The sequence below is a fragment of the Poeciliopsis prolifica genome, unplaced genomic scaffold (genome assembly GCF_027474105.1).
Source record: "Poeciliopsis prolifica strain line A6 unplaced genomic scaffold, Auburn_PproV2 SCAFFOLD023, whole genome shotgun sequence".
Taxonomy (NCBI): domain Eukaryota; kingdom Metazoa; phylum Chordata; class Actinopteri; order Cyprinodontiformes; family Poeciliidae; genus Poeciliopsis; species Poeciliopsis prolifica.
The window spans coordinates 5,805,889-5,833,852 of NW_026562398.1; the positions used below are offsets into that span (position 1 = coordinate 5,805,889).

A 27,964-nucleotide genomic window follows, 5' to 3' on the forward strand; every position below is an offset into this window, starting at 1 on the left:
ATCTCAAGCATCTGGTCACAAAATGTAACAGTTATGACACAGCAGAGTAGTCAGAAGACTTCATTTACATTTTTGTTTTATATTTGATTCTAACTTCTAAGTCATTACTGTGTAGTAATTAAACAGCTACTGATTCAATCTTAGCTTATTTTTTTCATAGCCTGTTATGACGTATAAAACAAATTAAAATTTTTAATATGTCAAACACATGCTTTTTGTAATTATTCCGAATGCCAGTAGCTTGCCTGTTTTAAGGCTCATGTTTTCAAAATTTCTCAAGCTGTCCATAGAGATAATTACCCGTTAAATAAGTAGTATTTTAATACAACACATACGTATCAGTGAAGTATTTTGCAGAAAACCAATTTTCTCCAGATTAAATCTTCTCCACCCACTAACAGTTGATCTTTATTTTTAGAGCTTTTCATCCAGGAATCAGAATGATCCTTTTGTTTCTTGCCTAGATTTAATATTTTAGGTTTATGTTATTGTTGAACTGAATATTATAACTCTCTTTAAAACTTAACCTTATTAAAAAAACAAATATACATACATATATATTTTGAAATAGATATATTTTAAAAAGAAAGCAAAAAAAAAAAAAAAAATCATTCTCCATATCCAGTGTGCATGTCAACACTTCCCCTAAGCTTCTTAAGGCACTAATGAAAGTGGCCGCTTATTGTCCGGAAGACAGATGGTTTCTGCCTTGATTAAGTTTTAATTTTCCTCTTGGATGAAACTGACAGGGCAGTCTGGTTCTGTCGCGAACAAGCGTCTCTCTGCCGTTGCTTCCTGTCTAAAGGGTAACTACGGTGTGACTCCTGGGACAGGAGTGGATCTGAGAGTGCTTCTTTTTTTTCCCGAGCTGACTTTTTGATTCTTTGTTCTGCAGCAGGCCTGCACTCCCGTGATTATTTATTTACTTGATTTTAGTTCATTTTTTTCCAACTTCGAGGGATAATACTTCAAAACTGCAGATTAGTATTTAATACAACCTTATTTTTCTCCTGATGCATGCTGTTACGCAGAGAGACTGATGGGGACTCCTCTGAAGCCTTATCATGCACATAAATAAGACACAAGGTGCAAGTAAGTGGAGAACATCAATTCTCAGTGCTATTAGAAGCTTGGTATACAGCACACTAATGTACATAATGTCTTTAAATTATAAGGTAGGTTAAATAACAAAATAGCATCTAATTAGTTTGGCTCAAATTTATCTGTTTACCAATACAAAAAACAGATATACTATAAAAATGTTTGTATTTTTGCAGAACATAAGTTGTTCATGGAGTATTCACTTTGTGTCATCATTGTTCAGATGCTCTGTGGTACTTAGGATTAAAGTTGCGTCCCAGTTTTTTTTGTGTGTGCGTGACTCATTTGGACTACCACTTTATTCACAAAGACATACACAGCTGAAAGGAAAATATAACTCAGAAATGACTTTAGGTCTGAGTCTCATCTGCTCCCAGGCATTTGGCTTTTTTTTCAGGTAAAATTTTTTTCCATCCTGGCAAATCAGCTTTATGCACACAGCTTAGTCTCACCTGTACAATTTAAAAATCACAGCGCTGTTCACAAATTTTGCATGAATCTCCATTTTTCTGTGTAGGTAAGATGAAGATGATCAAACTGACACAACAATTACTCTGGGGGTTCATTTTGCTCTGTACAGTAAACCTCAGCATCCAGCAAGTGTCCAGTGGCAACCAAAGCTCTCGAGGACAGAGAGGTAAGCATCAGCCCGGTCAGACCAACAGACACCCAGCGGGGCTCATTAGGGCTCCTGGTCAAAGGCCTGCTGGCTTGAGCAGAGCTCAATTAAAGCACAAACATCTTTAGATCCACCATACATTTTTATGATGCTATAAGTCACAGCACAGTTGCTTTTTTTTTTTCTTCTTTTTGTTGATTGTTTTTTTGAAAAGTATATTATTGGTCCTTATTAATTCTCACAGATGCATGTAAGTTTATAAAAGTATCACTGAAAAGTTAAGAAATTGCAGTAATTTGATTCCAAACTGAAACGCGTATATACTGTATATTCTTTAAGCAGAAGTAAATACAGCAAAATTTAACCATTTGTTTAGGTTATTTTTTATAACTACAGCACACAGCTTATGAAAAATAAAACAAAGGCTATCTGACAATTTGAATATGACTTGACATGTAATATGCAATGTGTGAAATTAAAGATAATTTCACACATGTAATGGCTAGTTTATGGCTTTCACCATCATGGGAGCAAATGCACTTTTACCTTCCAGTCAACTTTCCATTCTTTGGCTATGCAGCACGCCGTTAGTAGGACACTTCTTTTGCAGTTAACCTTTTGTGGTTACCCCCTTCTTGAACTCTGTGAATGAATGGTGGGGATGCCTGTGGTATGTGCTGTGATTGTCCAGAAGGTTATTTAATTGTTTATGTAAATTAGCTTTTTAAATACATTCCTATTTACTGAACTGCATATGCATTGTATTAAAGGATTTTTTTTTAATTAAAAGGTCTAGGCAGATTTTTAGGGTTTTCTTTTCATAGATCTCTATATATGAATTTGTTGCTGCAAAATCAGTGGCTTCTGCTCTAAATGTTCAGATGTTTGGGAAAATTTGTCAATTCCCTGAACATAATGATTTAATGGTTTACAGATTTAAATGAAGAGACAGGATTTTGTGTCATGGGGAAAAAAGGTTTCCAGGCATTACTTAAAGAAATCAAGGAATGGTTTACGTAACTTTGCAGTTGCATATAATATGTTCAGAGAATCATCGAGAGACTGAAACTGTCAGATAATGTAGTGGAGTAAAGAGTGCAGCGCTTGTGACAGAAAGCACAGGAAGTACCATCATGAAGCAGCATAAAATATTAATGTTCAAGTAAAATACTTTTGAAATATGTGATAGTGATGAACTAGAACAGTGAAGTAGACAAAATAAATGTTCCATCCTTCGTTGTGTCTGAGTTTCTAAACATTTTGGTTGTGTCTAGTGCGCAATACATTTGGCATATTCTAAGTTTTTGAATCTGAATATAAATAAGGTTGATGCTGTAAATAAAATACTTGGAAATGTTTGCTTTTCTTGAATCATATATAAAAACAAGTGTAATTTATTATCTAAAAAACTGAATTTTTTTTTGAATGTTTGACTACATTATTTTGATCAAACAGTTAGTACTTGATGTTTAGTTTCAAATACTTTCATACGCTTCTTTGGATAATTTATGGAATAATGGAAGACACTTTAGTGAATATACACAGCAATACTGTTACTTTACCTCTGATTTCTGGTGATAAGACACGTATCAGGTCATGATTTGGATTGGTGGTACTTCTCATTACACTGGGTGGTGCTGTTGCTCTAAAAACAATAACAGCAAACGGTATAAGTAATGGTTAAGCTGCCTTCTTACTGGGTGATTAAAATTAGATAAAAAGTCATTTATTTTTTCAGAATTTAACATCGACTAACGCCAGGACACCGCCTATATCTGTGGAGGCAGGGAGTTTTAAAGGGTCACACTTAATTGGGTTCTCTGATGAATGTATGAGTGGCTCATCAAAACCAATAGCTTTAAACAATTATAAGAGGAATGTTGTTTACACATTCATCAGACACAGACCAGGACAAAAAGTTAATAAATAAGGCTTAGCATTTTTCTCCAGCTTGTTTTCCATTTTTTTAAAAATTCCTATTAATAAAAATTTGTAAAACATCAGGTTAGAATTGCTGGCTACCTTTAGTGGCACCGCTGTTGAGATAGCGAGTGCTGTGGTCTTGTGCTCCTTCTTGAATCAAACAGATTTTTTTTTTTCCTTTCTGCATTTCTTGGTCAGGGTCATCACAGGAGAGGACGGGGACATGTGAAGTGGTTGCGGCTCATCGCTGCTGCAATAAGAATAAGATTGAAGAGCGCTCTCAAACAGTCAAGTGTTCTTGCTTCCCCGGACAGGTAGCTGGGACAACAAGGGCACTGCCCTCTTGTGTTGAAGGTAATAATACAGAAACCACCTCTTGCAACTCTCCTAAAAAAAAAAAAAATTTTCTATGACCGGAAAGTGTTGCGTGTCAAAGTCGAGTTACATTCACAAGAAACTGCTGATGTCGAGGCTTTTAAAGTCCAAAGGAGCATGACATCTGATTGGAATGATTTTTTTCCAAACAACTCTTTTTTTGTGGAAGCTCTTCAATCGAAAAAGTGACCCTTTGCCTCTCTCCCCCCCCAACCTCTCCAGCCTCCATTGTGCTTCAGAAATGGTGGTGTAAAATGGAGCCATGTCTGCAGGGGGAGGAGTGTCGAGTTCTCCCTGACCTCACTGGTTGGTCATGCGTCTCTGGGAACAAAGTGAAGACCACGAAGGTGAGGAGGGGCCCGGCATTAGTCTGAGTCACAGTTCGATTTGTCCATCCATCCAGCTGTTAGCGTTACCTGCTTGATTCCTCAGAAGGTTGCAGGAGGGGTGCTGAGGCATATCCCAGCTGACCGTGGGCAAGAAGTGAGGCACACCTTGAATAGGTTGCCAATCCAACACAGTCATTCTATTCAAGTTTATTTTTTACAGCAGCGGTAGCAATCAAAATTGTCTGAAGACACTACACAGATGTCTGTGCCTAAGCTCCCTGGAGCGAGCACTAAAGCAAAAGCAAGGAAAAGGAAAACAACAAATAATAAAAAAAAAAACCTCTTGCTATTTAACAGGAGGAAACCTTGAATGCTGCCAAGCTTTTACAGATGGGTCTAGGGGATGGAGGAACGGGATCCATAAAGAAAGCCAGATATTTGAGATGAAAAGGAACAGAAGAAGAGAGCATGGCGAGAAAGAGAGAGAGATTCAAAAGGCAAACCAATTTATTCATACAAATGTCACATTGAAGTTGGCCTAACTATTGTATGTATACATGATGCATTCAGATGGCGCATTGCATTTACAAGAATGAAAATGGATAAAACGGGGAGAGCCGGCATTTGGAGTATTAATTATAGAACAGCTGAGTGGGCATACAGTGTGCTTATGAGGTTACTGTTGGGAGCATAAACAGAGCAATGAGGCAGATAACTGTGTCAGTGATGACAGTCATTTACTTTAGGGGTCTGTATGTGGGCACACTATATAACAGATCTCATTAACAGAACGGAAAGAAATGGAGAAACTCTCAGCCTTACACAATACAAAACAACGTCACAGTAAAGCACTGCATACAGATCTGGTTTTGTGGTGAGTCTAATCTTTTTTGGGACTTCCTGGTTGACTTGTATACATCCTAAAACTTTATTCTCCGCTGCTCTCCTTTGATTCTGACAGATTCCGCAATCAAGTGTAATAACTGCTTCCATTGGTTGTATCAAACTTCTTGCTCTCGCCATCCTCAGCGTGCTCGGAAAACCTAATTCTATAATCTGGTGAATGATGGGGCCAAGAGGACAAACAGGAAATAAGCTGTGAACTAATTCTGCACACTAAAACCCATGTAATTAAATCTGACGGCCAAAGGAAAACCCCACCGCTTTTAGAAACGAGCTGTCTCTGAAGTTGCCTTTTTGTTGAACTGCTTTTTATACATAATTCATAGCAAGGGGGGAATATTTTACAGTGAAAGTGGGGCAGGTAAGCAATGGAAGCGTGCCGAAAGGGATCAATGGTTTACTGCAGCCACAACACGGTAATCTTTAATCAAGAATAAAACAGAATAGGATTCAGTTGCATTTTTTGCTGTAGGAAGTGGGATGACTTTTTTGTGGAAGAAGGAAAGGCGATCTTGAGTTTTTTGAAAAACTCCCCAAAAAAAGAAAAGCAGAACTCATAAGTCAAAGCATAAAAAACTGAAACAAACACGCATTTTACAATATGATGACAGAAACTAATTGATGAGAACAATTTGATGCAAAAATTGGTTTTAATCAACCAAACCTCAATGACATAAAAAGGAAACCAAATTTTCAAATCATTAAGGACATATTTCATTGGCAAGAAATCTTCATCTGGTTTGGTAAACACTCTTTATCTTATATTTTATGGATTTCTTAGATTAGCGAACGAGTAACATCATTGTTAAGCTCATGCAGAAGCGGGCCAAGCAAAGACTTTCCCAATATGTGCCCTCAAAGTGCTTTGTTGTAATCATACTTTTAATGTCACATCAGGCCCACCAGTTCACTGAGAGTTTAAATCAGGTCAAATGTAGTTCATGTTGAGGAGGAGCTGTGTGATAACAGCTATGTGGTTGAGAGTTACATTATTAATTCAGTAACATTAAATACTACTTCAACTTTCAAATAATAATTACTCCTGAAAGTACTGTTCTCTCTGCTCTGCAAGAGGCAACGAAATAAAGGGGTTAAATGTACATCTGCATGTTCTTATTCTGAATCTTCTTGCATATCTGATTCAAATATTACAAGCCCATTAAGTAACCATTACCTCTAGTTATTAGTCCAAGACATTTGGCCAGGAGTTGCACTTGTTCAAGACCAGTGTATCTGTTCACTGGTTTCACAGCCCACACGGAGGGAAACATTTAGGAAATTTAACAAATTCCAAGCTTGCAGAGATCCGGTTTGAATGCCCAAGATGAGACAACAAGTGAAAGGTTGGGAGCAGAAATTTGAAAGACCACAACAGAGTTAAGGCTGATAATGCCACAGGCTGTCCATGTCAAACTCTAATTCAAAAATAATGCATTTAGTTTTGCTTAAAGTTTGTGGTCTGGGATGATAAACCAACCCAAAGTTAAAGCAATTTAGCAATTTTAAGTATTGTGTGAAAGGGTTGCTTCTTTAGTCATCTTCAACAACACCAGCAGTGACCTTTAGTCCAGTTTTTTATGCTTCTGCGGGAGCTTGCCCGTGTAATCTGGCTCATTTTGTGTTTATCATGGGTTTATCACTGATCAAAAAGAATGAAAACTGGGGCTGCCAAACCCACAGTGGGATGAGATGGAGGAAGGCACCAATTGCTCATATCTATGAGAGTGATAACACTCTGTAAAGGCCATTTAATAGGCTGATAACAGGCCAGGCAAATGTCTTGTCTTTAGTTCACAGGGGTTGATTCATCGGCCACAAAATAGATTTTTATAAGCCATAGCTGTAAGTCGACGATAATACTGAGGTGACATGACTGTTGCAGAATTAATTCTCTTTTTCACTCTGTCCCTGCTTTTTTTGTAATGGATACTTTATACTTTAATCAACACAGTGCAGTAAATTGAGATTTTATCAAAGCTTGTAAATATACTATGTATGGAGCCACAGAATTGTTTTGAAAAATAATGGTGAAAGGGAAGCAGCCTAAGCATGGACTCCTTCTACTGGCCTCCAGGAGGCTTCAGATTTTCTTGTGAAACTGCATTTGATGCTTTAGGGTGCTTTATTGTTTCGTATCAAACCCAGACTAGGACTGGTTTGATCCGTAGTGCTCGCATAGCACCAGTTTTAAGCACTAGTTCCATTTATATCAGCTGTTTGCTGAAACGTAACAAAATATGAAAAAAGTAAAGTGTTGTGAATTGTTTATGGGGATGCATTGTTAGTCATTCATAGATTCGGCCGAGAACAGTGACGGTGAAAGCAGCTATGTAGAACGTATTGTCCTGCCTATGACAAAGGAAACAACTCGATCATTGGTAGTTTGGCTTCCCAAACCAGCCCTTAGCTTTAAAACTTGTCCTTTTCTCTGGACAAAGACAGAGTTGGGAACAAGATAGAAACTCTTTTATGAAGGACACGTATCAAACTTGAGGCCTGTGGGCCACATTCAGCCCACTATTACTATTAAGGGCCAAATAAACAGCAGCAGTGCTATTTATGTGGCCCTAAATAGCAGATAAGTAGGGGTCGAATCATCGACCATGAAACAGTGGCAGATGAATTAGAATCTAGAATCTAAAGGGCCACATTTACTTATGAGGACCCCATAGATTTTGGAGGGCTAGATAAAGAGAATCTTCCAGATAACATGTGTGTGGTTAAATATTATTTTAAACAGTCAAGTCAAATCAAATTTTCTGTACGTGCAAAAGTACATCAACATAAAAACATTTGTTTCATATTGTTTAATTATAAGAAGTATTCATCAAATGCAAAGAAAGCTATATCTTAAAAAAAGTAATAATAATAATAAGTAGTTTTATTGATACATTCTGGCACAACTGGCAGAATATTGACATTAGTTAAGTTTATGTGCCCTGAAATGAAAATGAATTTGATGTAGGACATTGGCACAGGGTTGATTTTGCTAGAATTAAAACCCTTCTTGACCTGGATCTGCTTAGACAGAAAAATCAGAAAACTATAAATTTTTATTTAATCTGTTTTAGCAGATATTCTTTAGGAGTTTTGTAAGTTATAGTCCTGATTAAAATGTAATAAATCTGTAGTTATAGATGGGATCTTTGAAGATGCTTCAGCAAAGCAATAAAAAAAAAAATGGCATAAAATGTGAATAAACTCACTGTGCACTTTACAAGTGCAGCATTTTGCAGGAATCACCACAGTTCAGGTTTTGAGAGCTTTTCTCACTTTTCACTTTTTTCCGAGACACACGCTTTACCAGCCTTTGGGTAAGTTTATCACATGTACTAGCTTATCTCATGACAGACTTCACTTTACATACTGTAGTTTAGATGTCAAGTGATGTTTTAGAGCTGGAGGTAGAAATCTGTGAATGTCTGACAAGAAAAAAAAAAAAAAAGCAAAAGTCAGAATTTCCAACACACAAAGCTTTATTTTGTGTCCAAAAGTATCAAAATCAAATTTCCCTTAAAAAAAGAAAGAACCACTCACTCTTTTTCTTCTGTATTTGTTTTTAGGTGGCACGATAGCAAGACAGAAGCTTCTGCTAAAGAGTTCAATCCTCACCTGACCTGCTGCTGTCAACTTTTGCAATATTGGACCGCTCACAGACAAAGCAGAGAAAAACAGATATTTAATTAGATATCTCTTGGCTGAGCTCAGAACTGCAGAAACTCATTATTTAATTGTAATTTTTCTTTGAATAGTTTTGTTTTGTGTTAATCCCCTAGAGAGAACAATCCATTAAACTTGACAAGAGATTAAGTGATGTAGTTTTTTTCCCAATCCAAACCGAGAGCTTCAGCTAAAGTCTTTGTTTTTGTGCTTGAAATGCCGGGCACATTGTGATGCGCTCAATCAAGGTTTGGCCCGAGCTGCTGGCAGACCCTTAAAAAGAGATTTTGTGGATTTTTTTTTTCAGGTGGCAGAAAGTGAACCCAGTCTGTGGCTCGTGACTCGCTGCCGCTTAAAGCAACAGACCACAAACACTGAGAAATTTATGATCACACTGTGTAGCAATTGTTGTCGGCGCTGTCCCTTACTTTTAGCTTCCTAACGAGGTCAGGTCCCTTTAGACTACTGTAAAGAAGCACTCTGACTCCCTACACATACACACACAAATGCACATGCATACAAAGGCAGCTTTTTCTTTTTTTTTTTTACCCCACTGGTCACAGGCCACCACCTGCAAGGCTGTGATGGCATGCACACATGCATGAAGTCCTAACGCAAAACAAGAACTGTTTGAAATGCTAATCATTAGGAGAAAGGAGAGGAGAAAGGAAGAAAAGAGAAGAGGAGCTTCTTCGCTGCAGAGAGTCTTTAGATCAGGTTTTTTTTTGTTTGGCTCTCTAAACTGAGAGCTCCCATGGAGGAGACTCTTCTTATAGTAATGGTTTGAAACACCGGTGTTTTTCTGCCTCGGAGCGATTCGTCGCCTCCAAAAGAGCAGAATGTTTATTACCACTTAATCATCTGTCCTCTTAATATGCATATTGCACATTTTCCTCCTGGACTCATCCTGATTGACTCTCTTTTATCTCTTGAGCTCAACCAAACATTTCGCATTTTGTCTTTGTGAAAAAAAATACATATCCTCCATATATATATAACCAATCCATTTTAGACATATGAAGAGCACATGCTGTTCTGGCTGAAGGTACCTGAGTTCTAAGCAGCTTGCTCAATATCACATAGTTATGCATTATAATTGTTTTCCTCGAGACAAGATTCTTTACTGAGGCATCATAAGAATCAAGGATTCCTGCAGGGTTTGGTTTGTAAACATTCAAATCATTACTATTCAGTGTTTACAGGGAAAGATGGTAAGACAAATGATGTCATTTTAGGTTAACAACTAAGTATTTCTGCCTACTCTAAGACAGGGACGTGATTGAGAGAAGTATGCCTTTGCACTGGAGAGTTTCTGTCAAATGTCCCATAGTGGCTAAACTCAGCTGCAGCTTGAGGCGCTGCTGATGCAGATGGGTTAAAACATGTTTGAACTCCATTAAATAAAGTCAGACATTGGTGCTTTGACGAAATGTCCTTCTATGAAGGCTGGTAAGTCAGTGAGTGACTAAGAAATAAATATAGCTTGGATGTTGTTGCTTGGAGGAGACAACAAAGGACTTCAGCTTAATACATTCAGGTTGTGATAATGCAGCAAGGTCCACATACAGTGCTGCAAAAATGTATTTACCCACCTATATATTTCTTCTGTTATGGCTTTTTTGTGATTCAGGTTTTGGTTTAGGTTGCTCAGAGTGTAAGTGTTAGTAATTCATGAGTTTCTTTTTTTCCTCTGAGGAATGAAAAGGATGTCACACAGAAAGTATTTTCTCATAGCTAATCTTTAAAACAGGGAAAACAAAACAATGTGCCATTCAAGTAAGGAAAATTTATGTAATACCCTACAAGAGTTACGAATATGTAAGGCTAAAGCAACAATTAAGAGCTGTAACAAATAAGGCTAGACAAGGTCTCATGTTTAAATTGGCAAAGTTTATTTTGAGAAAACTACAATGAAGAGTGAGTTCCCACTTTGCTGCAGTTCTCATTCTTTGGTATTTTTCTCCTCATCAAAGCTATGACTGTTTCTCCATCAGAACAAACTAGTTTATAAAACCATACTTGGAAATATATTTTTGTCAGAAACATGGCATAGAAAAAGCACTTATCAAAAAGCACTTCATACCTACTGTAAGGTACGGTGGAGGTTCTATAATTCGGTGAGCTTGTTTCTCTTTCAAAGGCTCTTGCAACCTTGTCAGAGTTCCTGGCAAACCTGAGAATTATGAATAAACTGTGGAAATTCTTAACAGCAGAAGTATCAACAAATATGTTAGACATAATTCCATGAGGCATAGGAATTACATTACATTGGCATAAAGCCAATGTAAATGTTTAATCAGAGGGATATTTATACACTGTCATGTCTGTTCTTAGAATAATATGTTGTTACTTTTATTGAGTATATGTTGTTTGTGTGAACATGTTCTTGTTATCAAGAATTCCCTTTTTGCAATAAAAGCTTGGAGTAATGAAATAATATTTTGCACCCAGAAGGGAATATGTCAGTGCTGACATGACACATCCTCAGATTTGTGTTTCTATCCCCAATATACCAAGAGCATTCACACACTTTATAATTTTTTGAAAGGAGTTGTGTGTGACATTCATTAGGCATTTTTTTTTTTTAGATCTTTGTGATCCAAACACTCTCATACAGGATCTTACAAAAAGTTTAGTGAACTTGCAGTGTTTTGATTACCTTTTATCTGTGATATAACCCTAAAGTCTCTTAGAGGTTTATTTCTGTGCTTCTTTACAAATTAGGTAGAAACCCTGTCAGCACCTGTCAGGATACTTTGCTTTAAAAATTACATCCCATAATGTGAAGATGACAGCAGCCAAAACAAGGTAATTAAGTTTATAGGCATTATAAAACCTACACTCTTGGTTGGAAAACGGGAGAGCGCTAACAGATGAGGTTTGAATACTGAGAATAATTGACCACATTATATTTGCAATGATAGCTGAAGCAAAAGGGATTAAATATCCACAAAAGGAGATGGAAATAATTATTCGCCATTTGAGAGTCATGAGTCACTTCATTTTCATAATACAAACAAGATTCATGTGTAATTTCTATCAGTCCATTTGAGATGAGTTTCTGGATGATATGTGGGATGCTGTCTGCAGTCCCTGAAGTATCCAGTGGCAAATTAAAAACATATAGTTTACAGTGGATTATCTACAGCAGTGAATTCAGTTCAGCTTACAGGATTCATTTGTTAGTTTGGCCATTATGAATAGACGCATCAATACAAACTCCTGTGATGCAAATCTGACTTATTTTTTAGACATATTTGAATGTTGAATTCTACTCAAAGCTAACACTTTTGCTGTTACATAGGAAATTACTTTATATCTATAAAAAAAAATGTAATTTTATTTAAAAGAATCACCGCAAGGTTAAAGTTACTTCCTTTCAGGCTTTTTTGCATTCACACAAACATTGCTCAATTGATTTATCATACCAAATGTAGGATTGAAATTCACTTTTTAAATGCATTGTACAGCTTTCACAACAGCATGATTTACTGCGTTTAGCAGTTTTGAGAGCTAGCATAAATCTTTGCTGGGCTACAATTGAACTCTTCAGCCTGGAAAACTGACTGTTAAGGGAAAAAAGGCGTATCTGAAGCGAAAAGTTGATATTTTCATCACAGAAGTTTACAGGTGACTTTATGTCTTAAAGTAATGATAACAACTCTGACCCTTCACATTTTGTGTGAGGGGGAGACTTGAATCTCAATACACACTTTTAATAAAATACTGTAAGATATAAACTTTAAGCAGTTAACACTGAGAAACATAATTATCCTAATGAGATTTTGCTGCTGGACTAATTTGAACTTGCATGGAACTCGTGGTTTTGTAAAAATCACATTGGCTTAAAGTTATTGCTTATGTTTTGTTATCTGCACTCATATTTGTATGTGTGTGTTCTCTGGCTTGCTTCAGTTAGTCTTACATTCTGCTCTTTTCCTCCCACCTGGTCCTGGTTTGCTGTTCACACCACCTGCACCGTGTCGGTTGTCTGCCTCCATCAGTATAAATGATTCTTTGTTCACTGTCAGATTTTCATTTTTGTTGTTTCTGTTTTTGTTTTTTTTGTGGTGTAACTGGGTTTTAGCTGAAACTATACTCTGCTTTGTGGATGAAATTTTAGTTTAAATATGCAGCTGTTGTGTTCCCTATATATACAATTAACAACTATGATTTATCAGTAATGTAAAAAAAGAAAAATCCAAGATGTAATTCCAAGATGTAATTTCTTTTTCAATATGTTGAATCGTGGAAGTTTTTTTTTATTATTCTCTATGAGGTAACCTACCTTTAAGCTGAAATCTCATTACAATTCTTATAATTTATGCTTTTCATATTTTCATTTTGTCTCATTACAGTAGCAAACTTTTATTTTATTGTGATTTTATGTCATGAATCAACAGAAAATAGTGAAGAATCACACAAGGTGGAAGTAAATTTAGACCTAGTTTAGATTTTTTTTAAATCTGAAAAGTGTGGCATGCATTTGTTTTCAGTCCTCTGGAGTCAATATTTTGAATAATCACCTTTCAAATTGTAACTGCAAGTAATTTATAGTATATCTCTATCAGGTTTGCACATCTAGAGACAAAGTATTTCTGAAAATGTTTTATTGTAAAGTTGCTCAGTGCCTGAGCCTTTAAGCCATTCTAAAAAGATTTGGTTTGATCTGAATCATTACTTTGTTTTTAGTCCTCTGGAAGGTAAGCATCCACCTTAAACAGGTCTCCGTCCCTTTTATTTAATTTCACATCAACTATCTGTTCCTGCTAAAGAAATTCATCCCCATGTCATGATGCTGCCACCACCACTTTTCATGGGGATTGTGTGCTTTGGGTGTTTGTTTTATTTTATAATAAGTGGCTCACAGACCAAAATGCTCTGAGGATCTTCCTCCACATGTTTACAGTTTTTTCCTACATGACTTGTGGCTAACGTTTAACAGGATTTCTAATAGCTTTCTTTCAACAATAGCTTTTTTTTTTTAACCATAAAGGTCACATTTGTGACTTGCAGGACTAATAGATGTCCTGAGCTGAGCGTCAGATCCCTAAGCTCATTAAGAGTTACTATGGACCTCTTAGCTGCTTCCCAGTTTAGGTGGATGATCATGTCTTTGAGGATTTACTGCAGAACCATGCTCTTTACATTTTTAGATGTTGAGTCCAAACTGTTTCCATGAGATTCTCAGTGCTAGGCATATTGTTTCATAATGTAACGGTACTTCAAACTGCTTTATGACTTCTCACTCCAGTGTGTCCCTTTCTCTTCATGATGATGTTTGTTTGCTGATGTTCCTTAACAGTAGTTTCTAAAGTTAGGGGCATGACAACACATGGGGACATAAATATGCATATATATATATATTTATATATATCAGGGCAAAGAATCTCTTAATCAGCCACTGTTTTAAATTAGCAACACTCTTTATATTTTAAGAACAAACAAGCACATAAATGTAAACAAGTATCTGGAACAATAAAGCCAGAACAGCTTTTGAAGTATGATGCAGCACTTTGTGTGCTCAATTTACTGCATTCTAATTTCTTGAACTATTTTTAAAGTGTCTCGTATGGGTAATTGCAATTTACTGTCAGTACCCATTAGGTTCAAGTTTAAGTGTGAGGGACGAGAGGTGGGGACAGAAAATAACCTGGAGCAAGACACAACGGTCACAGAGAGAGATTGGACATGAGTCGCTTGCTGCTCATTTCACGTCCTTCGTCTCAGCTGATGACACATTCTGTTATTCTCTGCCACTGCACACAGAATGGAGCGAAAGGAAAATGAAGGTGATTTTATGTTACACACAAAGAAGTGTTAATGGTGTACAAGTCTCCTCTAAGGGCACAACAATTTTAATTTTCAGGTCCACCACAGATTATTCCTTACAACCAGCCCAAATCAACTTCATTAATAAGAACACACAGCTCTCAAACTCAGCCTGGAGGCACATGTGTGTCACACTTAGTCTGTTCAGGTTCTACAAAGCTGAAACACTTTACCAACCTATTTTTGCAAACCTGAACTAACTGTGTAGTATGTGCTGTGTTACTCACAATAGCCCAACAAAAGGCACAGGGAGCTCATCTTTAATTCAAAGCTTCTCTTCTCTCTCATACACAGAGATAAATCCTCTTCCTATTTATAAGGGAGGGGGAAAAAGCCTCCAAGTATTCATCTCTCCATTCAGCAATTATTTAGCGTACCTGTATCCTCGACAATTTTATAGAAGGATTCAATTTTGCGTTTCCGTAGGCATTTAGGCGACGCTTTCACCCAGAGTGACATTGAGTGCTTGAGCTCATTTTTCTTCCACAAACCTGTGACACGTGATCGAGGCACAGCTTGTCACATTAATCTCTAAACAATCGCATCAGGTTCTCAGCAGGTTGCAACTTATTCAAGTCACCACACCTGCGAACTAAACATCTTCAGAGAGCATTTCCCACCTCGAAGACGTGTCCTGTTTTCACCTCTTTATCACATGTAAACATTTCCGATCATCAAACTGATTAGGTGTTTGAGTAATTTCAGTAAATACATATTTAATTTTCAAAAGATGATTGAAGATGATAGTTATTACTAAGGGCTAAAATACTATCTAAACCAACCTATACCTACAATCTAAGTCCCACCTAAATTATTGTGCCTCTGTCATCAAATGCTTTAACCAGCAGGAAATCTTTCATGTGTTTGACCTTTTACAAAACAATTAGAGGTGGGATTAAGATCATTTTTTCAATCTACTTGTGTTTTGTGAAAGCAGTGATGTGGTCGAAGTCAGCCCACTTCTGTTTCACCTTTGACATAGTAGTTACAAGCCTGGTTTGTGTACAGGGGCATGTCAGGTTTATGGATCAAGGCGACGATGCAGTGATGATGTTTGGTTTATGCAGCCAGACAACTGTTCGTATGAAAAGTGTAACAAGACCCAAAAGGAATTGCCAATAAGCAGAGGAAGAGGATGAGATTTATGATTTAAATTTGAAGCATTTGCTTTTCCAACAACAGGATTGCAACACCGACATCATTTAACATTTTTGCTTTTTCAGAAGAAATTGTGTGGGGTGACTTCCTGATCTTTACACCACTGAATACACTTCCTGTGGTTCTGCCCTTGTCATTGATAGACCTGGTGATGTCTTTTGAATAAATGCTCAAAGTGAGCTTGGGCTCAAGGTCACCTGGGACTTATTGTGATACAGAGTAAAATTGTTAAATAAATTGTGTCAATAATTTCCAGGTCCAAAAGATTTGCCTCAAGGCAAAATGTTTTTTTTTTCTAAATTGCTGTCCCACGTTTAAGCCAGATATAGCTCTCGTCTCAGTTCACACAATACTTTCCCAAACGTTTTGGGGATTATCAAGGTACTTTGTAACAAATCATAATTTTGGTGTGTAGCTTTTCTGATCTTGGAAGTCTCTTATGGATGCTATTGTTGTTCCGTTCTATTCTTATTGTTGAATTATGATTTTTGACGTTAACTGAGGCAAGTTCTGTTGCGACCTCCTGGATAAGTCGTCAATGCAGCCATCTAGTAATTTTATTATGTGTAACACTGCTGGAAAAGTTCAACACTGTTTTATGTTTTCTCCATTTGTAGGCTCTTGTTCCTCATTGCAATCTCAAAGTCTTTTAAATCAACGTCAGACCTGAAATTTAAGTTGTCAGGGTTCTTCTTAATAAAGTACTTGATTCTACAGGTCTGGCAGTAATCAGGGCTTTGCTTGTAAAGCTGAAATAAGTTGCTCAACATACAGCATGTGGTCGATTACATTTAATTGGGCCAGGTTGGTGGCTGTAGCTTTTTTCCCCCCCTTCACAAATTAGATTATTATTTGAAACAGTTTCATGTCATGTTGGATCAGATTATCTGAAATTAAAATTTGCTTGATGATATAAAACATTTAGCTGAAATACAAAAAAGCAAAAACAGAAAGTATACAAGGTTTTTCTTTTTTTCACAGCAGTATATGAGCCTTTTATAGCTTTAAAGCAATGAGATTCTATTAGAAGACACATTTTTAGTCCTCTGATTTAATTTACTCTCTGCGATATGCCAGCTTGGGTGTTTGTTAAAAAAACTAAACAAACCCACTTTTTCCACGATATGTTAAAATGCCAGCAGTGTGTTCCTCTTTTGAGTTGACATAACTTGATCTAAGCCAGTGCAACAGACACTGTGCCGGGTGTCATTGTAAATCTATCTAAGTTTGCCATCTTGTGATCAAGTTGTTATACCTTTGCGGGGACCTAACGGCATGAAAGGCCTGGTATTCTCTGCATGAATCATTTAGATGAAAGCCTGAGGAGGAGGGGGGGAAGAAGCACGAGGCACCTGATGTCAACTTTAATTAGAATCCAGTTTGGTCTGCGCTACCTTGACTTTGAAATCCGAGAGTCCTGCAGGGGGAAGTGGAGACAGTTCTCGGTTACAGGATGTGATTAGACTGCGTAATCTTGGTCACTGCTTGATGCCACAGAAAACAACCACAAAAAAGTAGTTGATAGCTTTTACACCGTTAAATGTGTTTCTTTGCAAGTCTTTGTATATTTATTCAGTCCTGCAGGTAATTTTAATGGCATTACTAAAAAGACATCTTCAGCATTGATCTTTTCTCATGCAGATAATTTTCTGTGCATTTGGGGATTTTGGTCTCAGCGGACACCATTTCACACCCAGCACCTTATCGTCTTATCCCATTGCTCCAAGTTGATATATATGGAAAAAAAAGAAGACTTCCAAGAGCAGATATTTGGTGCATGACCAGATAGCTTGGGTGTGTTGAGTGAAAAGTGTCCCGTGGGATCCTCAAATCCCTGGACGTCCCCGGTGCGTCATGAAAAGAAAGTCAGGGCACATCATCGTCACTTGTGTCTTAAATCTCTCTTCTCTGTGGTGCGAAGTGAAACATCAGAGCCCCACAGCAGCAGCACAGAGAGCCACTCTGGAGACTGACAGAAAAAGGGATGCCTAGTGCTTGCATCTTGCACACATTATAGACGTTTAGGAATCCCATGTTGGAAAGAAGACCTTTCAGATTCTTGTTAAAAGCCTGGCAGCCTGGAGGAAAATAAAACGACACCTAACATGCATGGTAATTAATTGACACAGAGGTTGCACAGCTGACACAGCTGCCTTTGTGAGAAGTCTAAGAATGTGAGGACAGCCGATGATGGACAGCGTGCTGTAATATGGCACCTGCCTCGCTGCGCTGCTTTCAGAGCCAACAGACAGCACGCCATGGACAGGACAAGAAAAACTGCAGGGGGAATGAATTTTGAATAAATGCCATTCAGATATGTATTGATTGCTAATCCACCCACTCCTGGATTTACAGTAAAATATCACTCTCATTAAAGCCAAACAGGTTATTTCTCTTCTCATTAAAAAGCCACAGCAACATGCAGTTTACTCTTTGCCTGCCAAAGGTAGCATCAATTAAAATCACTTTGTTGGTAACAGCCATGTGTCTCATCGCGTTCGTGTGTTCCTTTGTGAGTATTACTTCACAGCTGAAATTTATTCTGGGTTCATGTTTTTGGTCATAAAACTCAAATAGTTACTTTACCTGTTACACAGCAGCCATATTAACATTTTTTTTTCCCAAGGATATTATTTTAAACCTTCAAATGTATGTTGTCTGCCTGGGGCCAGAAAAAAAAAACATGACTGCAATATTTCTTTCGACTGCATTGGTCACTGCTCTGGTCTGTGCAGCTGAGAGAACATTTAATCTATTTTTCCAAACTCCCTTGGTGAATGTTTCATCTTTTTAGACAAAATTGATATCTGCGAGATTATGAGAATACCCTTCGATGAATAACTGTAAAGATAAGATGACATATCATAGGAGTGTCAAGATTGCAAGTTGAAAAAGAATTTTAAGTTACTGACTGAAGCTAGAATAGAATAGATAGATACATTGTTAGAAATGCAGTATGCATAACTGCCCTGTTGCAACCTTGAAACCTCCGAGCAATTATTATTTTTTGTTTAATTTTGTGAGACATATGAACACAAAGAAGGGCATTATGAGGAAGTGGCATGGAAATGACAATTTTTTAAATTCCAAACCGGGTTAAATAAAATCCATCCTAACCATTTGCCTTTAGAAGATACCTAGTTTGGAAAGAATATTCTAAAGCTTTTCTGTGAGGCCCGCTGAAGGGTTTGTCAAAGAATATCAGAAACAAACGTGATTATGGAACCCAACTAGATCACCGAACAAAATAAAAATAAAAAATATTCACATCTGTTGAACTTAAAAATTTAGTCATGTTACAACTGTTAATTCATTAGGATTATGTGACAGACCGAGGTAAAGTCATATATATATTTATGATGCAAAAGAAATAGGATGCACATCTTTTTTCTTTACAAATAATCTAAAACTTGTGACGTGCATTTACTCTGCTAAATGAAATTCAGTCAAATTGAAAATCTGTGAAAAAAACAGTCTTCATTCAGTCCAATTGCTTATTAATGAGAGATTTTGAAAATTACCATTCAGGACATGGAGAAGGAAAGAGACTTTTCTATTTGATATTTTGTATTTCCATGGAAAACAGCAAATACAGTTCTAGCTGCTGCAAACCTGGTTTTGCAATCTATTGACTCAGAGCAGGCTAAAATAAAGCTATACCAGGGGGCGTAACCCACAGCGCTGACATGCACGGCTGTAGTCATCGATAGATTTCATTCCCTGGTCTGCTGGACTACGTATACTGACAAAGTCAAGTTTAAAAGTAAAAATGATAATATGTGGAAAATCTTGCTGAAATAAACATTTATCAAGTAATCAAGAATCCTTCCAAATGTCTGGATCACCAGACATTTTTTGGACAACAGTAGATTAATGTTGCATACATAGCAGTGAATGGATCTAGTAGGTTCATAACATATGCCATATGTTCACAGGAAACCTAAATAATATACAGTGATGTTTGTGGTTATAATGTGACAAAATGATCCAAATTTCAAGATGCATGAATAGGTTTTGCAAAAGGCAGTACTTCTATTGTCTACAAGTGATCTGAGGTTCATGCAGTTCTTGCGACTTAAAACTGTTGTGGCTGGCATACGATGCTTTAAGTTGACAGGCGCAAAATTATTTTTAAGTTAAAAAAAATGAGTTAATTCTAAAGTCATTATTGTCAAGTTATTTTACTTTGGTGAATTCTTCAAAAAGACATCTGATTTCCATGAATAGATGACACCACACGCGACTCCGGCAGCTCCTCCGGAAATAATTCCTGAGGGGCTTTGGCTTTGAAAGGGCTGGTCAGTATCCTGCTGTGTTCTGCCCTTACAACAGCTAGTTCTGATATCCATTCATCTTTGTGTGTAATATTTATAAAAGTCTTTTGAAATGTGCAGAGCGACACCAATTAATGAATGTGTTTCTGGCTCAAACATGCAATTTGAGAAGTTAGGGTTTTCAGGATTTTTTTTTTTAGTTCTTACTCATTAACTTACCCTACATTTTAATTTGTCACCTTTTTTTTTTTTTTTTTTGCTTTCATGTATATTGCAATGTGTTTACACTGTTACAACTATTATTGTTGTAACAGTGTCATGAGTTTTTTTTAGCTGTTGATAACTTAAAGCAATAATTTTGGATTTTGGGAAGAATGCTTGATTAGTGTCTGACTCAGGCTGGATTGAAAGATTGAATGTTCTTCAACATGCCTGCTTTTTACGGCGTAATTGCAAGCATCTTTGTGGCTTAGCATGAAAATGGAAAGCAACAGGAAGCTGCCTGTTTCCAAGTTAGCTGGACTCCATTTCATAGCATTACTCCTACATTTATCTCCACATTTGTCCTCTGGACCATTAATTTGAAGTTTCAAAGGGGTAGTGGGTGAAACAATCCACTATGAGTTGGACATTTATTACTATAATTTTTATTTGCGGTTTAAGCATAGTGTTAATGCATTCAGACATGCATTCTGCTACTTTCTTATTTTCATGGCTAAAGCCAATTTTGCCCATTGGCAACTCTTCAAAAATATAATTTGCGGGGCAACCTATTAATGAATGAATAAGAACTCTGCTTGCAAATAAACTCAAAATTATTTTCATCAAAATGTTTAATGGAGTAAAATAAAATATACAACCTGAAGTGAGGCAATAATTTACTCTTTATATGACTCTTTAATTTGACTAAAAACATTAAAGGTAGCTAAAAATATTTCTCAATGTACAAGGTGCTGGCACCACTGCAGTCATTTTCTGTTGTTGGATAAATGGTGGTGTATTTTATTCAATATTTTTAATAATAAACAATCGCCCCATAAAGGGAAAAATAGTTATTGCATGGTTAAAATCAACAATATCACTAGAACAACAAAAAACACTGCACCGGTTGATGTTTTTGGTTGTATTACATTTGGTGTATCGTTTATATTTGTTGGAAGCAATGAGTTATGCTAATGTTTGCTGTAGGACTAATTATACAAATATGCTTTTGAAGTCATGTTCTGTATGTTTGCATACAACAAATTGGAAAGAACTGATGATAAATCAGTTTTTTAAAGGAGTGTCCTATTTTTTAGGACACTCCTAAAAATAGGATATTTAAACCAGAACCTGAAATAAGTTTGGAGGGGAAAAGGAAGGCATACAGGTAACACTGTGAAGTAGGATGAATAGCAAAGCAGCCACAAATACTTTCTATTTGTTGTTTAGATTAATTGATTCATCTGGAAAATAGCCTATTTAGTTTTATTTGAAAATACATTGTTAGTGGCAGTCCTTCAGAGTTGCTTAGGGACTTATGAAAACTTGATCGATTTTAAGCACTTTCTCAATTTAAAGAGTTATTTTTGTCACGGTTTAGGGGTGAATTTTAGACAGACAAATTAATTATCAGATCCCTGCAGATTGAAGAAAAATTAAATATTCATATAATTTTTAGTGTATTCAGATTTTACTAAGTGAAAGTGAAAAAATGTGTTACAGGAACAACAATTTTAATGGAATTCAGCACATATCAATATATGGCTTCATATGTACAGAATCATCATTTGAACCATTTAACATAAATAAGGCATTTCAAGTATTGAAAACAACCCACTGATTGCACATTTCTGTCGGGTTCATCAGTTCCAGGGTAAATGGTCGCGAGTTCAATTCGTAAAGCCATTTAGGAGGTGATGAAAGGCATACAAGTAGCCCACAAACTAATGGCAAAATGTCTCAAGACACAAACATCTCTTTCACAATGCATTTGTTTCATCTTCACGTCATCTACTCGGTTTCATCAACCTTTGACTGTTTTGGGATTTGCATGTAAGAGGAAGAGGGAAGATTTACCAACAGCACAAATCAGGTTTTCATGTACATTGGAAAAGACAAACATTTTATGCACAATATTTTACACTCCACAATATTAAAAAAAAGGGAGAAAAAAAATCCTGAGGGCTGTCAACTTCTGCACTTGTTCCTTCCATGTCCTTTGATTTCTTTTTCTCCTGTTTTGGTATTTTGCCGCAGACATCCGTCTCACTAAGCAGTTACTCCCAAAATATAATTCCAAATGCAGAGACAGCCGTCCTCTATGTCAAAGTTGAAGAAAAAAAAAAGATCAAAATAGATTCATTAGAGGGTTGTGATGAAGTTCCTCTTAGGCTGCCTGAAGCATGAGTATTTTCAGGAGCCTCAACCAAGTGCTTTATGTATTCTACATCTTTTTACACTTTGAGTTGAAAGTGTTCGCATTTCTTGAAGCAACAATAGGCTCATTGTCTCTTGTGATAATTGGTCCAATGACAGTGCTAAAATAAGAAAAAAAAAGTGTGAATATCACAGAGGTTAGCACAAAATGTCGATTTGCCCTTTGCAGAGCTGAGCAATTAGATGCGAGAAATAAATTACTACAGTGACGCTTCAGTATGTAGAAATAGTCTGACCTTTGAACCAGAGGTATTCCCTTGCATCCTCTCCAACCAAATGTTAATACGTCGATGTTGTGTATGGCTGAGTGTTCTGACGAAAAAAAAAAAAAAAAAGGAAGTCAGAAAAAGAAGGTTAGACTATGTTGTTAACAAGTCAATTTGCAGTGAAATTCAGAAGCAATAACTGCTGTTTTGTTATTCCACAGCCAGCTTCACATTGCTGTACGTTTGTCTCCCTCAGCTCCACTCTGCATCGTATGCACATTTATTAGGCAAGTGAGTGCTCCGGCCCCATCATTATTTCTGTGAATATTTTTCAACTCCAGAACGCCTGTTGAATTTCATCATTTTCAGGTTGCACTTTTTGTGAAAAGAAGAATAAGATATGAAAATATATACATGTACACACACGCATACATACAAACATCTATATATGTACAAAAGGAAGACAGAAATACCTCACACAACCTGCTAATCAAATGCTTAAGATTATTGCATGTAAAGAGTTGAAATGTGCACAAAAATATGTCTTTCATGTCATTTCCCATCAAGCTTTCACACTTTCGTGACCTGCTGATGGGAAAGGCAAAAAAGCTTTCTATCCTGAAACGTGGCATGATTTTTGAAATGCACAAGCAAGGCCCCTCACAACCCTCTACCTCTGCAGAGGTTGGACACAGTGAGACATTCATTTAAAATTTCCTGAAAGATCCTGAGGCGGTTGGTACAATAATGTCATGTGGTAGACCCCCAAAACATTTCACCTGCCCTGAGCCGGAGGATCTCGTGGGTTGTCAACAAAGACACAGGCTGATCCTTCTACCTTTAAGTGTTTTGCTAATGCTGTCTGCAGCCCAATAACTTTTAGGGCTTTAAGGACAAAAGTCACTTCTCCTCCCAAAACCCTAACGGTTTTGACTTGGCAAACATAGAGCAATAAATAATGGAGGAAAAGTGTTTTCCCTGATGAGAAAAAAAAAAAATTATTTGCAACTCCTACCATTACCTGTAATGGCAGGAGATGCAACAGTTCTACAGAACCCTGCAATTAAAGATTTTTTCAGTTTCAGCTTTTTTTTTTTTTTTTTTTTTTTTTTTTTTTATAACAACCTGGTTAAAAATTATTGCTTCACATCTTTAGCAACAAACATATGATTCTGCCATCCAAACAGTGGCCTCATGCAGATTAAGTCATGATTCTACCTACATAAAGCAAAGGTGTCGAAGGTGACAATGTGATTCATGTCAATGAATGAGAATATATTAGAAAAGGTAAACAATTTAAATTCAAAAAGTGAAACTTGTATAAAGTATTGCACGGTTCCATCACTCACAGATATAAAACAATAAAAATATAATTTTTATTCTAAAACTGTTGTGTTGTGGCCTACGTAATTATGAGAAAGACAGCTGACTTTTCAATTGTACTGGATGATAATTCACAAAAGGTCATTGTTATAGGGTCTGGAATTCAGTCCTACAGAAGAAGTTGTGCATACTTCATGCTATACAAGTTCAGGCCATTTTCCATGTGTTCAAGTTTGAAGCTTTATAGAGTTGCTGCATTAATTTTCCTGCAGGACTTGGTACATGCTCACGCAAAATATCATTGCCTGGTTTAATCACTCTGCTTAATTTCCCAGCAAACTCATCTTCCTTGTCAAGAGCAAGATGCAAAAATGCAAAGCCACCAATGCAGATGGACTAAAGGTCGCTATTAAACTGAACTTGTTGGAACCACTCAGCAGTACCACAGTCTGATCACCTCCATGTGGCTCCATACTAACATGGTAATTCATGAAAAATAAGCCCTCAATCAAATATTGAGGACACATACTCCACATTATGATATACTTTATACTAGGTCAACATATTTTGTTTTGTTTGTCTAGTTTATGGAGAAACACATTGATATGGTGGTACTGATTTTAGATTAGATATTCAAGATTGAATCAAGTTCACTTTATTGAACTTATAATATGTTTAAGCAACATATTATAAACCGGTGTAAACGCAGTGAAGGTGAATGACATCAAATTTCTTAGTTTTGACAGATTAACTTACTCTTGTGGTTTTGATCTTGTTTCCGGCATAGCACATCCAGCCGGAGTTGTCAGGAAGCGTCTTGCATTCCTCCCCCTCCAGGCAAGGCTCCATCTCACACCACCACTTTCCAATTACTATGGATGCTGCAGACAAGAGAATCAGCGGTGTGGGTATGTTTAACTTTAAATGAGAGCCAACCAAAATCCAGCGCCTAAAACATGGATGAGCTCAAGGTCTGACTGGATAACTCCATTTCAATTCAACCAGGAGTTACCTCTTTAAATTTAGCATTTTCTTCATATTTGTCTGCTCTCAAAAAATTTATGAAAGTGTTAGTGAGCAACTTTTGAGACTTTTTTAGAACCTAATAATGCCCATATGATTTAAATTTAAGACTCACATGAATCATGTAAAAATGAATGTGTTCTAGTTTTCTAAGGTCTTAACTAGATAATTTACAACTGACATATTTGATCATTTTTGCAACTCTACAGAAACCTTGATATTATGTTTCATTCTAAAATATGTTTTACAGCTCAAATACAAAAATCCATATTACATTTCAGAATCTCTTGATCCAATATATCAAGCTGGAATGTCTGACCTTTAATAAAACTAGAAAATGTTCAATATTTTACATTTTTCAATCTATTAGAGTCATCAAAGTGAAAAAAATATATATGTTACAGAGTTTTTTGCCATGCAATTAGATCTAAATGCAGAGGGGAGAACTTTGGCTTTCCTTTCAACAGAGAGGACCGGGAGGTGTGACTCAGACTTGACTTTAATGCACACCACACACTTTCCATCAGAAGAGAAAATTGCTTTAAATACAGGGTAAGTAGACAGTAAATGGTTTGTAATGTGAGACCGAGGGAAAGAATCTGTCAGAGCTGACATCAAGAGACCTCAAATTCCTGCGGTCTGTTCAGAGATTGCTGTAATATTTGCAAAAGGATTTAAGATAAAAGCTGCAGGTGAGAGGTTTCCTGGAGCCAATATGTTTCTTAAGTTGAGTTACACCCATGCACCAAATCCATTTCCTGCAATAGATTGAGGCTTTATTGGAGATATTTGTCAAAGCACACATATAACCGTTATGAAATATCTACCCACTGTATGTAAACAACTTCTATTTTGCCTGAGTCTCTATGCATTATGCTGCTTTATTTTTCTCTCCTCTTCCCTCAGGTGTGTTAAATTCAGCTGCTATGTTTGTCTCGATCTGGAGCAAAGCTCCCACTTTCAGAAACCCTGTGTTTGTCTGTTGACAACATGTGGATGTGACATTATCACTAATGTTGTCTTATTTGAAACAAGGTACTGCATGGTTGACTCCATATTTTAGGAGATATGAACAAATTTCTGCATCTTTTAGAAACCATGTCAGGTTTTTTATTATTATTTTTTAGTACAAGTCATCACATTTGATAGAATGCAATAATCTTTTTGCTGTAGAAAAGCCTGAAACACTGTCTAAGCTTTTGTTGTGCCAAGACTGGACTCCAACCAAGCTGATGGTTCGGTGTTATGTGTTCCTTAAACACTTACCGTCCACACATGAGGGTCTATTTCTTGTGGTTCCAGCTACCTTCCCAGGCAAACACGAGCACTTCACCGTCTGTGACCGCTCCTCAATTCGGTTCTTATTACAGCATCTGTGTGCAGCTATTACTTCACATGTGCCTCCCTCTGTGGAGGAGAAAAACAGACAAAACTTCAAATTAAATTCAGTAAACATCAGTCCGCAGAGGGCCTTTCAAAAGTATTTATGTAAACCTTTTTCAAAAAGTATTTCCTAGTGTCACAACCACAACATATTTTACATATTATACATAAGTTTTTAAATGTGGCATGCATTTACATTTGCCACCCTTTAATCTGAGAACTCTGAATTAAATCCAGCTAATCAATTTGTCTTAAGAAGTCACTAATTTATTAAATAAAGTCAGTTTTTGACTCATTTAATCTCTGTATATACACAGCTGTTTTCTGAAGACCTTGGAGATTTATTAGAAAATATTAATAAACAAGAAATTTACTATATAGGTCAGGGATGCAGTTGTGAAAATATTCAAAGAAAAGTGAGGTTATAAAACAATATTTTAAGAATTTTACATCTTCCTGGACACAGTTAAGTCTGTCATACAAGACAGGGACACAGCTGTAAACCCACCTGGAAATACAGGCAATGTGAGCATTACCTGAGAAGCACCTAGGAGCCCTGTGGTATCTCTGGAGAAGCTGCAGAGCTCAGGTTGAAGAATAAGTCAACAGGAAAACTACTAGGTGTGTATTCTACAAATCTGGCCTTCATAGAAGAGTGGTATGAAGAAAGCCATTATTGTGAAAAAGCCTTAATACATTTGCCAGAAGCTATGTTGGGAATATAGCAAACATGTAAAAAAAAACAAAAACAAAGATGCTCTGGTCTGAGAACACCTTGTCCTGGTTAACATGCAAATGGTATCTGTGTCCAAAACCTGAGCATAGATACAGAAACATGATGTTGGATTCATTGTGCTGTGGGACTCTTTCTTATCAGAAGAGATAGGAAAACTTCCAAAGAATTAATTGGAAAATTCAGCTGCAAAAGATTTTAATCTGGTCTGGAAGTTTGCCATCCAGTTGGGCAACAAATCCTAAATATGCAGCTAAATCATATTTGTGTTAGAATGAGCCAGTCAAAGTCCAAGCCTGAATCTAATTGGCATTCTAAAGCAAGGAGTTGATGTTCACATTTTCCCTGCTCTTTTTGCCAAAGAAAAACTAGTAAAAGATTAACTTCCTAAATGTGCAAAGCGGGTAGAGACATATCCCCAAAAGGATACCAGCTTCTTCCACAGCCGTATTTGCAGGGAAAGGTGAATCTACAAAGTATTAACTCAGGAGGAACTGAATACAAATTGGCATGGCATGTCTTTCAGAATTTTATTTATTTGAAAAAAAAAACAACTAAAAAGAAAAAACAAAATCTCATTTGTACCTCTTCACAGTGTACAGTACTTTGTGGGAAAATCCTCAGTGACGGATGTCGTAGATTAATATTGTGACATGAATAAAATTGGGAAACTTTAATGATTGCTTTTGCAAGTCACTCTATTA

General features: G+C 36.7%; 2 protein-coding genes across 4 annotated transcripts in view; one reads left to right on the forward strand and one right to left on the reverse strand.

Annotated features, from left to right (window-relative positions):
* Positions 1-784: 784 nt before the first annotated feature.
* Positions 785-11,335, forward strand: LOC129370413 (chemokine-like protein TAFA-2). Its single transcript, XM_055046384.1, has 5 exons — positions 785-1,092; positions 1,619-1,738; positions 3,842-3,997; positions 4,241-4,365; positions 8,814-11,335. Exons 1-5 carry the CDS (start codon positions 1,065-1,067, stop codon positions 8,823-8,825), a joined length of 441 nt encoding a protein of 146 aa, XP_054902359.1. The 5' UTR covers positions 785-1,064; the 3' UTR covers positions 8,826-11,335.
* Positions 11,336-21,878: 10,543 nt separating this feature from the next.
* The window catches only part of LOC129370355 (chemokine-like protein TAFA-1), a 32,271-nt gene continuing 26,185 nt past the window's right edge, over positions 21,879-27,964 (reverse strand). For all 3 annotated transcript variants that reach the window (XM_055046301.1, XM_055046300.1, XM_055046302.1), the window contains exons 3-6: positions 26,411-26,551; positions 24,878-25,002; positions 22,829-22,904; positions 21,879-22,693 (exon numbers count right to left, since the gene is read on the reverse strand). In XM_055046301.1, the coding sequence (XP_054902276.1) occupies positions 22,872-22,904; positions 24,878-25,002; positions 26,411-26,551 (299 nt within the window). In that variant the 3' untranslated portion in view covers positions 21,879-22,693; positions 22,829-22,871. The remainder of the gene's footprint in view (positions 22,694-22,828; positions 22,905-24,877; positions 25,003-26,410; positions 26,552-27,964) is intronic.

Bases quoted from the DNA above. Each gene is read 5' to 3' on its own strand.
- LOC129370413 (XM_055046384.1), top strand. From the start codon at position 1,065: ATGCACATAAATAAGACACAAGGTGCAA. The intron at 1,093-1,618 runs GTAAGTGGAGAA...TTTTCTGTGTAG, and splicing joins AAATAAGACACAAGGTGCAA to GTAAGATGAAGATGATCAAA. The intron at 1,739-3,841 runs GTAAGCATCAGC...TTTCTTGGTCAG, and splicing joins AAGCTCTCGAGGACAGAGAG to GGTCATCACAGGAGAGGACG.